Consider the following 17,333-nt stretch of genomic DNA (forward strand, 5'->3'; position numbering starts at 1 on the left):
CCTGGATGAGTGCAGCTCCAACAACACTCAGGAAACTCAATACCATCCAGGACAGAGCAGCCCACTTGATCTGCATCCCATCCACCACCTTAAACATTCACTCCCTCCACCATGGATGTACAGTGGCAGCAGGGTGTACTATATACAATATGCAACTCACCAAGCTTCCTTCAACAGCACCTTCCAAACTCGCGACCTCTACCACCTAGAAGAACTAGAACAGCAGATACATGGGAACAGCACCACCTGCAAGTTCCCCTCCAAGTCACACACTATCCTGACTTGGAACTATATCACTGTTCCTTCACTGTCGCTGGAACAAAATCCTGGAACTCCCTCCCTAACAGCACTGTGGGTCTACTTACACCCCAAGGTCTGCAGCAGTTCAAGAAGGCAGCTCACCACCACCTTCTCAAGGTTAATTAAGGATGGGCAACAAATGCTGGCCTTGCCAGCACCATGCACACAACAAATAATTTAAAAAATCCAACAGAGAAGCACCTCCTAATATTTTCCATAGAATGCATCTTTCATCCCTGTAATTCACCCCTTTAAAAGAAGCTTATTAGGAGATTCAGTGTGACATTTAAAAATCAGTGAATTCTTGGTAATAGTGACATTTCTTTGAATGATGATGATCTCATTAGGGGTCGCTGGCTCGAAGAGATAGTGTGGAAGATAAAGCACAAGACCAAGATCAGAAAAGAAAATTGGGCGAAGTGTTAAATAGACTGCTGATTCACTGTGGCCCATTTTATGTTAGTGCCCAGGAGAATATCTACTCCACTGAGCCGAATGGATTAACTTGCACAGTTGATGCTTTATCATCCCTTCATGATTCATTTATGACTGTTTCTTTCCTAAGAATAATTCTGATCCCTCCGTGGACCTCATTAACTCTTTTCTGGTAGTAGCCAAGAAAGCCATCAGCTCTCACCATGTAAATAAAGAGCCAACAGAAATGGATGAGTCAAAAGTATAATATTGATGAGAATTTTTGTAACTGATTTTTTTTTAAAATCCTGTTAGAGGAGGTTGTGCGTAGTGTGCATTTACCCATTTATTTTAAAGAGGGAATCTCATCACTTTAAAAAAAAAAATTAACAGTAAGAAGGCCCCCTTCATGATGGATGTAATCTGAGGCGTGGGAGCTTTCCAGCTGACCTTTGCACTCCCACATGCAACAAACCAGTTCTATACTTGACTGCCGTCATTCTGTCTGCAGTTCCTGTTCCAAACTATTCGCATCTCTGTCTGTACTTAATCTTTGATTTTTTTCCTTTAAACTAAGACATCCAAGTTTCCGTTTTAACTTTTAAATAGTCATCTTGGATTACAAATGTTTACAATGTCCTGTAGCTGCTATGACATTGCATAAAAGCAGAAAGAGCTTGCGTTTATGTAACTCCTTTCACAATCTTGGGACCCCCAAACATATTTACAGCCAATTCAATATTTTTGAAGTGCAGTCACTGTTGTAATACCAGGAAACACACAGTCAATTTGTGCACAACAAGCTCTCATTAACAGCAATGTGATAACTTTTTTTTAGTGATATTGGTTAAGGGATAAATATTGACCAGCACAAAGGGGCATACTCCCTATAATAATGCTGTGGGATCTTTTACACCCATCAGAGAGGACAGACAGGGTCTCAGTTTAACATCGCACCTGAAAGACTTTATCTAGGACAGTGGTAGCCTAAATTTTATGCTTAAGTCTCTGGACTAGCCTTGAATCCACAACCTTCTCACTCAAAAGCAAGAATGCTACCCACTGAGCTACAGCTGACACCATAAACAGAGACAGAACGATCTTTGCATATAAATGTAAGTCAGTAGATTGAGGCTCTGTATAAATGTAAAGCTAAGGCTGGAGAAGGTCTACACTGGCCACTCAACTCCAATGTGTCAGGCTTCTGGGCAGTGGCTCTTGTCTTCAGTTTCCAAATATTATTAATGAGCTAACTGAGTGAGGAAGATTTTCTGGGTGAGGTTTGATGAGCAGCACAGTCCTGTGGATCATTCAAACGGGAAACAGCTCTACCAAAGGAACAAATTATACAATCAAGTCTGTAACATTAATGTGCATAATTTGATGTCTGCCTGGAATTTTATATCCATTCCAGGCATTCCAAAGGCAAATGGGACATTTAAAGTTTATTGCCTGATACTGGAACTAGCAGAAAGACTTGAGAGACAGGGACAGAGAGGATTCAATCACAGGATGGTCCTGACAGAAATGAAGCTCTATTTATGCACTGGAGGGTGATACAGTCTGGGAGTGAAGAGATTTTCAATACACTTACTGCTATTTGAGTAGAGTGTAGTTTTAAACTGGTCTTTTGTGCGTGTCCCACATTTTAAAAAAGTTCTGTACGGAAATCTAGATAGTTAATTTGGAAAAATAATGTAGAATAGCATCTTCCAGAGGGCTGGAGAAGGCGGGGCTTCTGGTGCTGGGCCGTAAAGGTGGGGGAACCCTGCCCACCTGGGAGTGATCCTCTGGTGTTTTCAAGCCTAAGTATCCTGCGCTGGGATCCCTGCCCCTTTAAAGATGGGGATCCTGCCTCAGAGAGCTGCTAGCCAATCAGAGGGCCAGCAGCTCAGCAGTATCAGCAGCCAGTATTGCAGAAGCCTTAGACCCAGGCCCACACTAGACCGCAGGTAAGTGAGGCAGGGTCACCAGGGCCAGTCCGGAAGGCCCAGTGAGGGGGGGTGTGGGAGGGTGGGCGTGAAGTCCAAGGGGAGAGGGAGCCATAGAGTTGTAGGTTTTGCTCGCGGGCTCCCCCGGCAAAATCGCTTGGCAACAGGGCTGCAATGGGCCCTCTGGCCCCGCCACCCATCATGATTCTATGGCTCCACCACCCATCCCACCTCAGGAGGGCCCATAAAATCCTGGCCAGAGTGTCTTCAGGAGGGAACTAAACTGCTGTAGGCACTAGTATTCTAGAAATGCATGAATTTTAAAGGTTCTGAAGTCTATGTAGGCTGTAGCTTCAGATCCATAGGAGATGTGAGCACATTTTGTAGGATGTATGTCAAGACTGCTGCAAGAGGTAGCAACTTATTAAAATATCCGGAGATAACATGACATCACAGTGAAAGGTGCAAGAAATGTGCCTGCCACAGCCATTAAAGAACAGTATACACGATTCTATTTTAGGAAAAAAGCTATAAGGAATTAGCTTTTCTTCACAAGTAAATTTATTGCCTCAGTGTAGATAATGCAACATTTTCAAATCAGCAACCATTTCTGTTTAGGGTTTATTTTCTGCATTGGGTCACAGCCTTTGATTGAAACCAGCTGCAGTTTTGATTATTATATACCAGACTTCCATTTCCTGCTGCATTAACAATCAGTTTTAAAAATAAAATTCCATATGCCTTGAAGGAGAGAACGATTATACATTTTTCACATAAAATTGCAGTAAGTACTGTACATTGAAACTGAAAGAATTCAAGTAGAACGGCCCTTAGGGGCTGCCCAATGTTAAATCTGGATTCACAACAGACTGCTTCTATTTCTGCATCACTGGTTCACAGTGTCTAAGAATAATGCATCATTGTTTAAATGTTCTGATGCTGCATTTGAATGGCATGGCTTTAGTTTATGCTTCGCCCACTAGACCCAGGATTCCAGTCAGTGAGGTTAATAGTCTTGAGAGAGTCTGGTTCTCTGACAAAATAACAAGGCAGCATTTCTGAAAGTTATTAATCCACTGCAGCTTTTGCTAAAATTAATGATAGATTTAGAACATATTTATACTGTGTACTGACCTGAAAAATGTGAAGAGCTGGATTACTTGGTTTACTTTCAGTCGTATGTTTTTAAAGTGGTTTGGGAAATGTTGGAATCAGAGATGGCAAATAAATTAATTACAGACAGGAATATAACAAGTGCAAAAATTCAATGAGCAAACTTGAAATATTTGTTCTGGCTCCATAGAACATAGAACAGTACAGCACAGTACAGGCCCTTCGACCCATGATGTTGTGCCGAACCTTTAACCTACTCTATGATCAAACTACCTACATACCCTTCATACTACTATCATCCATGTAGCTATCCAAGAGTCGCTTAAATGTCCCTAATGTCTCTGCTTCTACTACCACCGCTGGCAGTGCATTCCACGCACCCACCACTCTCTGTGTAAAGAACCTACTCTGACATCTCCCCGAAACCTTCCTCCAATCACATTCAAATTATGCCCCCTGGTGATAGCCCTTTCCGCCCTGGGAAAAAGTTTAGGTATCATAAACAAGTCACTTATGTTTTATTTGAATAGACTTATTTTGGGATGCTGTAAAAGTCATTTACGTGGTGCACAGAGAACATCACTGGGAAATGGAGACTGATCCACAAAGGGAGATATTAGACAGGGAGACCAATAGCTTGGTTGAAAAGATGGGTTTGTGAGATGGAGAGGAAGTGAGATTTAGATTTAGAGAGTTACAGATAGAAGGACCATCGATAGCTCTATCACCATTTGACAAAGGGGGTTGGGATACACAATAGGGCATTGTCAGAAGAATGGAGTATTTCAGAGGGCATGTAGGACTGGAGGAGATTTCAGATGTAGGAAATCATGGAGGGGTTTCTAAATGAGGATGTGGTTATAAAATTCATAGCATAAGGGGATGGGGAGTCAGACTAGGTCAGTGAGGATAGGAGTAATGGGCTAATTGGACTTAGTGCAGAACAAGATCCATGTGACAGAGTTTTGGAAAGTTGGAGTTAAATTGGGAGTTTATGGACAGTGGAGGATGGGAGGCCAGCCAGGAGAGCATTATAGTGAACAAGCCTGAAGTTGATAAAGCATAAGGGGTTCAGCAGCAGAAAGGGGAATTATGAGGCAGTTCCCCCTAAAGATTAACTTGTGTTTTTTTTTAGCTTCTCATCATGCCATCTGGTTCTCTGCTGTTCTTTAATACAAAATACTTTTCTATATCCACACTATTGATTTTGTTTATTATTTTAAAATCTTGGATTAGAGCAGATACAATTTCTTTAGACTTTCTTCATACTTTGAAAACCTAAAACTTGGGCCCTTTTGTCCTAGCTCTATATATTTTTAAGTATCTTTTTAAGTATAAAGACCACAACTCATTTTCTAATAATGCTTGCTTTTTGGGTGTAAAGTGGGTCAACGATCAGAGAATGGAATGATAAATCAGGCTAGATCTTGTTCATTTTGTACATCATATTTGTGGCATTAAATTTAATTGGAGGGGGGGGGGGTGGAGGAGGAATCACTGTCACTGTAACATTTGAATGAAAGTTGCAGTTATATAATTTTGATCTGCACACAATCTCCAGTGGTTTGTATGTCACATTGAGCTGTTCCAGAGACTTGAGCCCACAATTCAGGCTAGCATTTCTGCGCAATTGTTCATAAAAGATCCCATGGCACAATTTTGAAGAAAAGCAGGGGAGTTTTCCTCAATGCCCTGAGCAAAATGTATTGTTCAAGTAATATCACTTAGAACAGATTAGCAGGTCATTATCTCATTGCTGTGACCTTGCTGTGTGCAAATTGGCTGCTGCATTTCCTACATGACAACAGTGACTACACTTCAAAAAGTACTTCATTGACTGTAAAGTGCTTTGGGACACCCTGAGGTCCTGAAAGATGCTATATAAATGCAAGTTCATTCTTTTTATGTAGAACTTATACAAAGAGGGCATCCATCTTTACTAAGAACAAGTATAGGGAAGTTGAATTAAAGCTCCTACTGAGGAGATACTGTAAATATCTTTATAAGCCATTTAGGCACTATCTTTCTGGAGCTATTGTGGCGATTGTCTTGTTCCTGTCTTCTTTTTAATCCACTGCTCTGTGGTGCCACAATGGATTTCCTCATGAGCATCTTCTATATCCATGATTTTTGTAAGGGAAGGAACAACAGAGTGATGAAGGCAGGTTAGGCGGCACCAGAGGTGCTCTGTTTGAGGTGGACTACTGCATAGGTTGTCTCAGCCTGCCTGATTTCTGGCACCCATGCAAGCATTAGAGGGAGCTGGTAGGATGGTCTGGTTGTGTTTCTGTCCTGAGAGACAACACCATCATCTATCCCCATTCTGGACATGCCCTTGTTATTGAGTGCTGCTTTAACCTGGCCATTGATCAAGATGACAACTGATCTACTGACACAAATACGATCGGCCTTATGGTTCCTTCTAATTGATCTCTGCCAAAACGCAAAGAGAGAGCATGTTTAGTCTACAGCCTCAGTGGGAAGAGTAAGGGGATTCATGGGCTGGCAGCAGATCTACGTCCTCAGCTCGCAGGATTTTGAAGGTTTCTATTTGATATTGAAAATCATGGGATGTTAACAATGGTTTCCTGCAATTGTTTTAGTGTCCAAGATCACCTCTCATCCTAAAACCAAATCTTTTGAAAAGGTCTGTTTACATAGCACTTAAAAATTCTAATTTCATGTTGAACGGTACCAGGTAAATTATACAATTTATTTCCTGGTTTCCATGGAGCAATGTAACATATCTTGTGTGACAGATTTCAATACTTCTCCAAATCTCAGGAATTTGAATCAACTTTGGGTAAAACTGATTTGGATCTTTCATTACAACCCTTTGTCTTATGTAGACTATATACTTACATAATACAGTTTAAAGAGCATTCTGCTTCAGAATTAAGGGCAGGATTTTATCCTGGCGACGGGGTCTCGATGTCCGGCAAAAGCGATGCCGAGAACCCCGCGTCGCCTCTTTTGTGGGAGGCCCACTGAATCTAGTGCTAATTAAGCACTTATGTGGACAGCGGTGACCCTTCAGGGACCCCGGCGACGGAAGTCCTGCCCTTGGAGAGCTGCCTGCCAATCAGAGGCCAACAGCTCTTTTACTGAGCAGCGCCACCACTGCCAGCTGAGCACCTATTTGAGGCCCAGGATCGTTGCTGGACCCAGGCCACAGGTAGGTCAGGACGGGAAGGTTCTCGTGGGGTGGGATGCGGGGGAGGGGGTGTAGAGAGGTTGTTAGTAAAGGCAGAGGGATGGCTCTCAGCGGGCCCATCCCTTCCTGTTGCCAAGACCCTCGTTCAGGCACTAAGTGCCTTTTAAGCGCACGCCTAATTGCAGCTGCAGCGGGAACAGGGCCTTAATTGGGCATTAATTGCCCATTCAAGGGCCTCAATTGGCGGCAGGGTGCGAAGGCCATTCACAGGCCTTCCCGCCCTGGACGTAATTTTGGCGGCGGCGGGGTTGCCCTGCCACCATCCCACACGATTTTATGCTCTCCTTGCCTCCATACCCACCATGGGGAGAGCATAAAATTTCCCCCAAGGTGTTTTGTAAATGACTCAGAAAAAAGTTAATGCTGAAGTTCCCACATGCCTTTTGCTGAATTTACTATCTGATAGATCAAGGAGGGACTGAGATTATATATCACACATAATTGCAGAGCAACCCAATGTTCATTATTTGGCAGAGATTTAACTTTATTTTACCATCTTTCCATAAACAAAAAGAAATAGATTTATTCGGCAATTTGGAAATCATCTGATTTCAAATGACAGGTTACTCGTGACTTGACTTTTGTTTTGGTTGCTTTGTCAGGTATTATTCCCTGGAATGCCTCACCTGGGAAAGCCTGTGGCTCAACCTTAAGCACTATCTGCAACACATCTGAGGTAACCTAACTAGAGAATATAACGTATATTTTTGTATGCATGAGACATTGTGCAGGAAAAATATGTCCGAACAATATCAGTAACTCAGTTGCCAATTTAAACGTCGCTCCTAAACATTTTTGTAAAATTTGTGATGTTTGTGATAGGCTAAAAAGAAGCTGAGAATGTGGTTAACTTTATTTCCCTTTTTTTCCAGTTTGATTTGTCCTATCATCTGTTCATCGTAGCTTGTGCTGGAGCTGGTGCTACCGTCGTTGCGCTGGTGAGTGAGGTGCAATCTAATTAGACTGAGCACTCTTACAAATTAATGCCTGTTTTAAAGTCTGCTTAAATTAGCTACCAAATCAAGGACTCCTACAAGTTATCCTTTTCCCTTAAGATCTGCCATTACAGTCTGGAAATGTTTGATGTAATGGTCACTGCACAGGTCCATCCTTGCAGTAATGTCTGCACCCCCCCGCCCCCCATTTCCTTCAGTAAACTGTGTTTTATTAAGGAACTGTGCAGAATACTCTTGAGTCAAGGAAATGCTAGGAAGGGCAAGAAATATGCTTTTTGGAGGGGAAAAGAGATTGAAGACTAAAATGATACCCAACCTAATATACTGGGCCAGCTCAAGATGTTTGGGGGCCTCTGCAAGTTCTGCCCTGCAGAAGGAGTAGGTGGTTATTCTGAGGGTTTGGGTATGCACCTGTAGAAATTTGAGAAGGCTGCAGGCAAAATGGTCATCGTCACACATACACATGCATCATTGCAATCCTCTTGCATATTCTCTCATATTCTTAATCTTCCTCGCAGGCTCTAGCATTCACATCCTTGCCTCGATCTTCTCTCATATTCATATGCTTCCTCGGATCCTCTCACATTCGCAATCCACCTCTCACATTCTCTTTCTCAATCACCATCTTTGTCTCACACTGCAGGTTCACAAACTTCCTCTCATATGCCAGAAATAGACTTGAATTGGGAGAAGCCCAAGAAAATTCACCTCGTACCCTCTCACACGCTCACAATCTTATATTGCATACTGTCCCACTCATTCTGATTCACACACTTCCAACCTTCTCACGTTCTATATCACGGACTTGATGGCTCTGATGTTTATAGAGAGGTGGGGTGGGAGTTGTATTTGCTGGGAAATCTGGAATCACAGGTTTCCTGGAGGTCCTGTTGAACTTAATGACAGGACCTGGTTTAAATTTTTGGATTGCATTTTCCGGCTGCCAGCCAGATAGAGCGGCTGGCTGGCTGTTGACTGGGAACTCCTAGAGCAGCAGCAGGCCGCAGCCAGGGAGTGGAGAGGTGGGAGGAGAGATTGTGGGTCCAGAGGGGGCCATGGAGTGATTGTGGAGTAATTCGATCACGTGGAGATTGGAGGGCTGCAGGAAAGCAGTCCTACTCCTCCTGACCCAGCAGAAGTGCTGTAAAGGCACTTAACTGTTAGAGCCGGCCTTTCTAGCTTTTCTTTAGCTGCCGGGTTTCTAACCCACCCATTCTGGGGGTTAAAATTACCCTCGGTGAGTCCATGATATAGTTGAACACACAACATAAAGAATAGTGGTGGGAAGCAGGAAGATAAAGAGAGGTGGCAGAGTGCAAGTTATTTTAAGAAATGTTGTTAAAGTGAAAAAAATCAGAGTGGCTACACCAGGAACAGTTCTGTAGTTTCATGAAACACTAAGAATTTGATAGTTGGATCTAAACTGTGCAGTTTACTACAATATATTGGTTTGTTATTTTCTCAACACCATGAAATAAGGAAAATTATTAACTTCATAACTGTTGCAGTATAAAATTAATTTTGGTCTGAATTTCATTGGATCTTTTTGAAAAATGACACGTTGTAAATAACACAATACGTTCACAGCAAACACTTGGCAAAAGGAAAAGTCCTGGTATTCAGTGAACAAAGATTAAAGGGACTCTTAAGAGGTAATCTTAACATAAGCACCTAAAACTTCAGGGATACCTCATGGAGCAGGAGTGATGCTTTCATCATTATCATGTGTGAGAGGAGGGGGAAAAGAGAAGGGGACATCAAATGAAAAAAGGGCAAACTGCACAGTTTAAGTTTTCTGCCAAGCCCTCTACAACCATAGGACTGAAAGTTGCCTTAAACCACTCTTTTGATATGTATATTTTACTTTTATTTTACTAGCTTTGTTTATACCGTTTCTTTTCCAATTTGGTTGAGCTGATCAACCTATTCTGCTCTTGCTCCTTTTGACCCTGTCGAGGGTACTTTTGAGTGCTCTGAAAAGGGACCACTGGGTAACTCTCTACATGAGCCTTTTTTCTCTCAGACATTCTGGCCCACTGCCAAAGCTACCCTTTTTCAGCAGAAGATTGAGAACAAATATCAGTGGAATTTGAATTTGGTCTCGAGTCTAAGATCCACTGTTCCAGGGCTGCAGCCATTCAGCATTTCTGTTCCAAATTCATTTGATTAGGAAAATGATTTATTTTAAGGTTTTATATACATGTTGAGAATCTTAATTGTGGGGCTCTTACCAAGACTTCAGGACTATAACAAGCTGTGCTTGCAGTGCTATCACTGCGACCTGTTAAAACTGATTATACACAGCATTTGACTTTCATTTGTAGCTGTTGATGAATGGAGTTTCTACTGCTTTAGAGTAAAAGCTCTTTTTGGGCTTTTGCACTACACAGTTTAAAAACTTTATGTTAATTGAAAGGCACAATATTGTTTCTAGTTATTTCTGCCAATATGAATGGAACTTTTCTGTTGTCAAACTTTATTGTGAGGAGTTTATGTGGATTTGCAGTGTTGTGCCTGGGGCGCCGGTGTTGGTGAGCATTGTCTTATCACTTTGTTCTGTTTCCTTCTACCAGCTCATCTACATGATGGCTACCACATATAACTTTGCTGTTTTGAAGTTTAAGAGTCGAGAAGATTGCTGCACAAAATTCTAAGTTGCTATAGAAGCAGTATACAGAGCTCTACGAGCCACACTGAGTAGCTTGAACTACCACTGGCATCATGGACTAAAACAGAACTTATTAATCTGCATTTTGCAAAAGAATAATTTGTAAATAGCACAAGAAAGCATCATATAGTATCGACACACTTAAAATACTCTTTTTAGTATCTTGTTTGAACTAACATGACTGCCATAAAGATGTATGGTCTGGCTATTTTTCTTTCTAATAAGGGGTCAATACAGAGAATGTCAGCAATGGCTGAATTATATTGAGCAAGAGAAACAAAACAAATAGTTGTTCCGATTCCTGGCCCTGAGTGTACTGTCCCAAGATCCAGCAATAAGTCTGCCATCAATACTAACCTCAGATGTGGACTAAGAGGCCACTAATTGCTTTTCTAAGTTAATAAATAAATTAACTGCCTTCGGTATAGCCAACAGGCCAATACTAAGGATTACCCATGAGAGCAAACATAAAATACAAAGAATTAAGAAGGTTAAAACCAGAACCAAGTATCGGATGATAGCTCCATGCCGTTCTATTTCAGTGGTAATACAGTTAGATGAAAGCTAATGAAAAGGTTCACGTCAAAGGCTGTCACAATGCACAGTAAGAGAAACCATCATAGTTTAGGAAGACTTTAGGAGTTGCAAACATTTGGAACACCAGACTGCGAGAAAGAAATTTAAAAGGCTTGAAACTATTATGTTAATGGTTCATTTGCAATAAAGGCCAATTGTAAGCCATATTTCAGAAGTTTGAATTGAGCTAGACAACATTGCGTGGAATGTACTGTGTTACTATTCGGTACCAGCACTGAGCCAGTCAAGACACTGTTACACACCAATAACATTGCACAACTTGGAAGGTGGCCCACTGAGGAAAGCAGTGTAACTCAGTTGATAGGAAAAGATTATATATTATTGGCTGGTCCCAAATTATTCATTTGCTTACAGATTATGCCATTGAAAGTTTATGCTTGTTCCAGTTACCGATTGATTAATAGTTGCAATCAACACAGAATAGTTAATGTGCATCGTTTATTACAGAGATTTGACAACCTTTGGTAATAAACTGAAAAGAAAGTGCACAAGTCAATTCCTATGTATTAAATACTACAATAGAAATTTACTGGAACGAATCTTGTTACATCAAACCTTTTCCGCAGTCTGCTCTAACTCCACTTCAGTTAACAGAAAGCATTCAGATCCACTTTGCCTGGTGCTGTAAATTTATAATCATGAGGTTTGCCTGAACTGTAGCAATTAGTGTGTTTGCTACAGGATGACTAAGTTGAACCTACACTGTAAACAATTCAGTTGCTTTGGAAATTCAGGTAGCTGATAATTTCAAACAAATCAGATTGTCTGGTCAGCCTAAAACAATCGAACGAGTTGAAATCATATGCCCCTCGCCTAACATAGTTGACTTCATCAAGAGTGCCTAACTCAGTGTAAAAGTAGCACAGAGGTTGCTCAGCAAATTACCACTCCATAAATACAAATATATACATTTCAGTTGTTACAAAGCATATGTTTTTAAATTTACTTTATTTTAATTTCAAAATATAAATTCTGGTTTCGGATGCATTGCAATCTCTGGATAAATCTTTTAAATCAGGCTGATAACAGTGAGTCCAATTTAAATGTTGCTGGTATTGAAAACCAGTACATTTGTGCCATGGTAAGAGTAGATATTAATTTTGCAATATTAATGGAGCACTGCAAACTGCAATTTCCATCTGCAAACGGCTTGCACATCCGGCTCTGCTACTTTTTCTACTGTTTGGCAAGAGTCACACATGAGACAGTTAAGGGCACGCAGGGAGCACTGAACATGCATGATTGGTAAAACAAAATTTCTGCTTAAAAGCTTTGTTTGCATTGATTGAAATTTTGCACCCAATTAAGTTTTTTAACTTGCTGATTTTTGTAGAATATTATCTTCAAAAGGTTCCAATGTTATGGAAATATGTAAGACAGACGAACATAAGAATTGATTATTGACTTTGTTTAAAAAAACTGGGAGAGGCACTTTGTGTTCTGTGTCAGAGTAGCTTTAGGAATTATATTTAGAAGTTTCAAAAGGGAAATAGTACAGTGAGAACAACTTTATTGCTTTTAAGGTACTTTGTGCATCAAAAATAAAATCGGCCTAAATTTGGTAAATAACCAATTGAATACAAAGTAGCCTTGGTCCTGAGAAATCAACTCCTTAAATAGCCAGACCTTGCATCTGACCCATGGCAAAGATGTTTCAGTTGTTGGAACACAAGATGGTGAGAAATAGGTTGCTTGGTTTGATAAGTGTTTGGAATGTAGGTTATCTTCTGCCCAATCCTGTCCACCCCACAACTCAAGAGTAGGGTTCATCTCTGTGATGCTGGGAATGTACCAATTTGAGGCTTAGTATGAGATTAAGAGTGAACACGCTAAATACTAACAATTTCCCCCCCCCCCCCCCCCCAGTTAGTGTTGGCATCCAAGAGTTATTAAATTGTTTCTTGTTAATTAAGTGTAACACTTGCCTTGCCAGACATTTTTTAAACTCTTCAAATGTGCCATTATAATATGTTAACCTCAAAACTGCATGCTTTATGCTTGTTTTTAGTCACCTTTTGTTACAAAAATTCCCACATTTCGGCATTATTTAATTTTCTTAATACAGTATTTTGAAATTGTATGTATAGACACTTTATTGACTTTCAGTCATTTTTTTCTTCATATACTCAAAATAAACATGCTTTCTTTACAAAATCGCTGCCTTTTCGTGATTTTCATCATTCTTCAATGAAGTTATGCTTTTAGGAGTTACACGGTGTTCCTTTTATTATTTATCCCAGACCCACCTTCTTTCTCCTTTCATTGGGAAGGTGGAAACAACTGACCAATAAATTACAGCTATTAATTCTGCCTCACAATCATCAGTCAACAAGGGGCACAGATGTTACAAACAGGGTGTGTTTGTTTATTTTTGCTTTCCTATACAGATCCAACTCCAGCAGCTGAAGCAAGCTGTAGCTTAACTAGCCCATTGAGGACAATTCATTCGGAATAATAATCAAAACTGGGATTCAGACTGAGGTTGTCTGAATCTACCCCTCTGTTGGTAAAGGTTTTAGTACTGCTCAGAATTGCAAGGTTTTAAATTATAATTAGCAAAATAGCTACTTCTGTAGGATATTTCAGAGCAGCTTTCAGTACATCTGTTTCACATTTATACAGCTTTACCCTTTATAATACAAATCTTTTATTGGAAGATAATCTTGTATGTATTGTTTTGAAAGTGTAGGAATATACACACAGCATATTATCAACTATGTAACCTACAATATTGTGAATCCGATTGTGACTAGATGTTTGCAGTTCATAGAGAAAATGTATATTAACTAACATTTAAGTAAATGTGAGACAGTTATGATTTACCATCATTTGGTTGCCAATAATTGCTTTCCCATTTCACATCCTCTTTTCTCTGTCAACCATCTCATTTTCCCTCACCCAGTAACCTCAAGGATAGTTAGTCCTCTTCCCTCATCACTGCCTTTTCCTTTGAATGACCCAGTGTCAATACCCCATCAGTTTCTTGCTCAAGATCTGGACAAGGTGGTTCCTATCAGACATAATTTGGTCAGGTATTGGCTTTTTTTTAAGCTACATAGCAATAAATCTTTTTTTCACCAGTCAGAGATGTTAGAGAGTGTAATTTAGATTGAGTTGGATCAGATGCTACGCAGAATAATGTAGTTGCTTAGGTATGGGTTACCAGTCCTAGCTAACTTTGACAGTGTGGTAGGTCAAGTGAACTTGATTCACAGAAGTATAATTACATAAGAGGCTCTACTCATTGATCGGTCATTCAATACACAGACTATACTGACCAGATGAGAGTTTCAGGTTACGTAGCCAACTCCGATAGAGAACTTGTTAGTAGCTACAGTTAGGATTTTTATTTGGACAGTAGGTTTTCTAACCCTTCAGTTACATTTAGCCAGGCATGGATAAGAATACTAATGATTTTGAGGTAACAATTAAGCTGGAACTCCAACTTATTTGGTCTAAAACCCCAAGCTCGAGTTAGCATTTTTAAACATCTGATATTCTGGCTATAGAAACTGAATTTATAGTACATGCTTGGGTTTCCACAGCAGAAGCTTTACAAATCTTTTGTCACTACTTTGGAACACTTTTGTGTAACCCTGCTTTTTTCTCTCTAAGCCCTCCTTTTGCTTCCTATCATTCCTGAAGAGTTGTATTACCTTTGTAGTATGAACACTGGAGTTTGTAACATGATTACATTTTAAAACTGTGATTTTTAAAAGTTTAAGGTGGAGTCTGGAAAGTCAGGTGACCTCACATCCACTCTGCTAAAGGACAAGACAGAAATCTTGGTTACCAGGACAACAGAAAACACAGATCAAAGACTTTTTTCTGAAAAAAACAGAGACTGCAGGGGTAACACCTGAAGAACAATGGGTTTCACCCTCCCAGACTTTTGGGTCATAAACAAGAAGATGCAAATGTCCAGGCAGCTGTAAACACCTTGGAACAATGGAAGGCCCAAGTTGCGCTGCTGAAAACCAGACTTCTGGCCTTTGCATATTGGAAAAGGACAATAAGCTATTGACATTTGGTTCCCGATAAATTTAACAGAATTTCTCAAGGCAAACAGGCTGAAAGAAGGGAACCCAATGGATGCAGCCTCCGAGAAGGCTGTAAGGAAGACAACCAGCAGTGGCAGCTTCGAGAGGGAACAGCTGCTCTCAGAAGCCTGATACAGCAAAAGGCTGCAAAGACTTGAACCTGTTCTGAAAGTTGAAGCTTGCGGAGAACTAGAAGAACCAGCAGGATCACCCCACAAAACCCCTCCTGCCCTGACTTATCTGTGGCCTGGGTCCAGTGCCTCGGGTAAGTCTAGTACTGGCAGCAACCATTGCCTCTGCAGTGATGCTACTCAGATAAAGAGCTGCAGAGCTCTGAGGGCAGGACTTCCATCTCCGGGGTCCTTGATTCTGGGGAAGGCCTGCCGCTGTTCACTTAAGTGCCCAATTGACATTTGATTTGGTGGGCCTTCCCCAGAGGGAGCAACATGGGGCTCTCGCCGGCGCTTTAACCAGTGGTTGAGACCCCTGTCGCCCAGATAAAATCCTGGCCAAGCGATCAATGATTCTGAAGATGCAAATGTACCTGACAACTGTTAATACCTGGGAACAATGGAAGGCCCAGGTGGTTCTGCTGAAAACCTGACTTCTGGACTTTGCATATTGGAAAATGACGATAAGCTATTGATATTTGGTTCCAGATAAATGTAACAGATTTTCTCAAGGCATGCTTTAAGAAGGGAACCCAGCGGTCGCAGCCTCCAAGAAGGTTGTAAGGAAGACAACCAGCAGTGGCAGCCTTGAGATGGAGCAGGAACACCTGCTCTCAGAAGCCTGAGACGGCAAAAGGCTGCAAAGATTTGAACCAGTTCTGAAAGTTAAAGATTGCGGAGAAGTAGAAATTCTGCAGGATTACCTTTTTCATGGAATTCCAGGTCAGAAGTGCTCTGAGAAGCGGGTGAAGAGGACATTGATTTTTGAAAAGGTCTGGGAGATCCAGGTTCAGTTCTGGGTACTGCCTGTGCGGAGTTTGCAAGTTCTCCCTGTGACCGCGTGGGTTTCCGCCGGGTGCTCCGGTTTCTTCCCACAGCCAAAGACTTGCAGGTTGATAGGTAAATTGGCCATTGTAAATTGCCCCTAGTGTAGGTAGGTGGTAGGAGAATGGTGGGGATGTGGTAGGGAATATGGAGTTAATGTAGAATTAGTATAAAATGGGTTGTTGGTCAGCACAGACTTGGTGGGCCGAAGGGCCTGTTTCAGTGCTGTATCTCTAAATAAAAAATTTAAAAAAATAAAAAGATCCAACCCATTGCAACTGGGAGGAGTTTGGGACTTTTAACCGCAACGGATATCAGCATCAAAAAGAACTGTGTAACGTTTTAGTGTGGAGTGAGGTTTTCAAATATTTTAGTAAGAAAGTACTTTTCTTTGTAATTTGGGGTATCAGCTACTTACAAAGTACTGTTTAGTTAATGGGGATTTATTTTCATTTACCTGTTATAATAAAAGTCTTAAAACATGAAATCCTGTTGTGCAATTCTTTAAATTGGTCTGGGGGATTCATATTTCATATTTTTCATACTAACGAACTCAACTGAGGTTGTAACAGTAGCCACACATCAACTAATTTTTTTCAATCTTTGCCACTTGGTCTTCCAGTCTGAACCCTTCTAATTTGGTCTTTTTTAATCTTGCTGTCTGATTTCCTTTATTTAATTCTCTGATGAATGAATAGCTTGTATTAATGTAGAGCCTCACTCCATTTCACAACCTGAAGTCATGCTGTAATTTGTTTTAATGCTTAATCAATGAAATAAATATCAGCGCAATATATAGTTCTGCCTACTTCTTCAGTTTTATTTGCTAAGTTATTTTTGCATTGTTTGGAGTTGGAAAAGATATGACAAATTTAACATAATAACCGCAACTATGAATAGTAACTGGCAGAAAAATTTTAATTAACATTTAACAGAAAAAAGCAAAAAATGGCAATCTGATTAAATGAATACTTCTGTTTTCTAGCTATCCAGCAGTGCTTACTTTCTTTAAGCCAATTTACTTGATTAATTTTCCATTAGGGGTACTTTAAGAGACTGAGGCATCGACATTCTTGCCAAGGCTTAAGCTGGAATAATTTTTTGT

The 17,333-nt window shown here is 40.6% G+C and overlaps 1 protein-coding gene across 2 annotated transcripts in view; it reads left to right on the forward strand.

Moving 5' to 3' along the window:
- Positions 1–17,333, forward strand: part of LOC137374401 (proteolipid protein DM gamma) — a 247,224-nt gene that overhangs the window by 227,078 nt on the left and 2,813 nt on the right. Inside the window, exons 6-8 of one of the 2 annotated variants that reach the window (XM_068040455.1) lie at positions 7,575–7,648; positions 7,845–7,910; positions 10,502–13,347. In XM_068040455.1, coding sequence (XP_067896556.1) covers positions 7,575–7,648; positions 7,845–7,910; positions 10,502–10,582 — 221 coding nt within the window. In that variant the 3' untranslated portion in view covers positions 10,583–13,347. Of the gene's footprint in view, positions 1–7,574; positions 7,649–7,844; positions 7,911–10,501; positions 13,348–17,333 lie in introns of those variants that run through there. The other variant, XM_068040454.1, reaches the window with a different exon arrangement.

Source organism: Heterodontus francisci, chromosome 10 (genome assembly GCF_036365525.1).
Source record: "Heterodontus francisci isolate sHetFra1 chromosome 10, sHetFra1.hap1, whole genome shotgun sequence".
NCBI lineage: Eukaryota > Metazoa > Chordata > Chondrichthyes > Heterodontiformes > Heterodontidae > Heterodontus > Heterodontus francisci.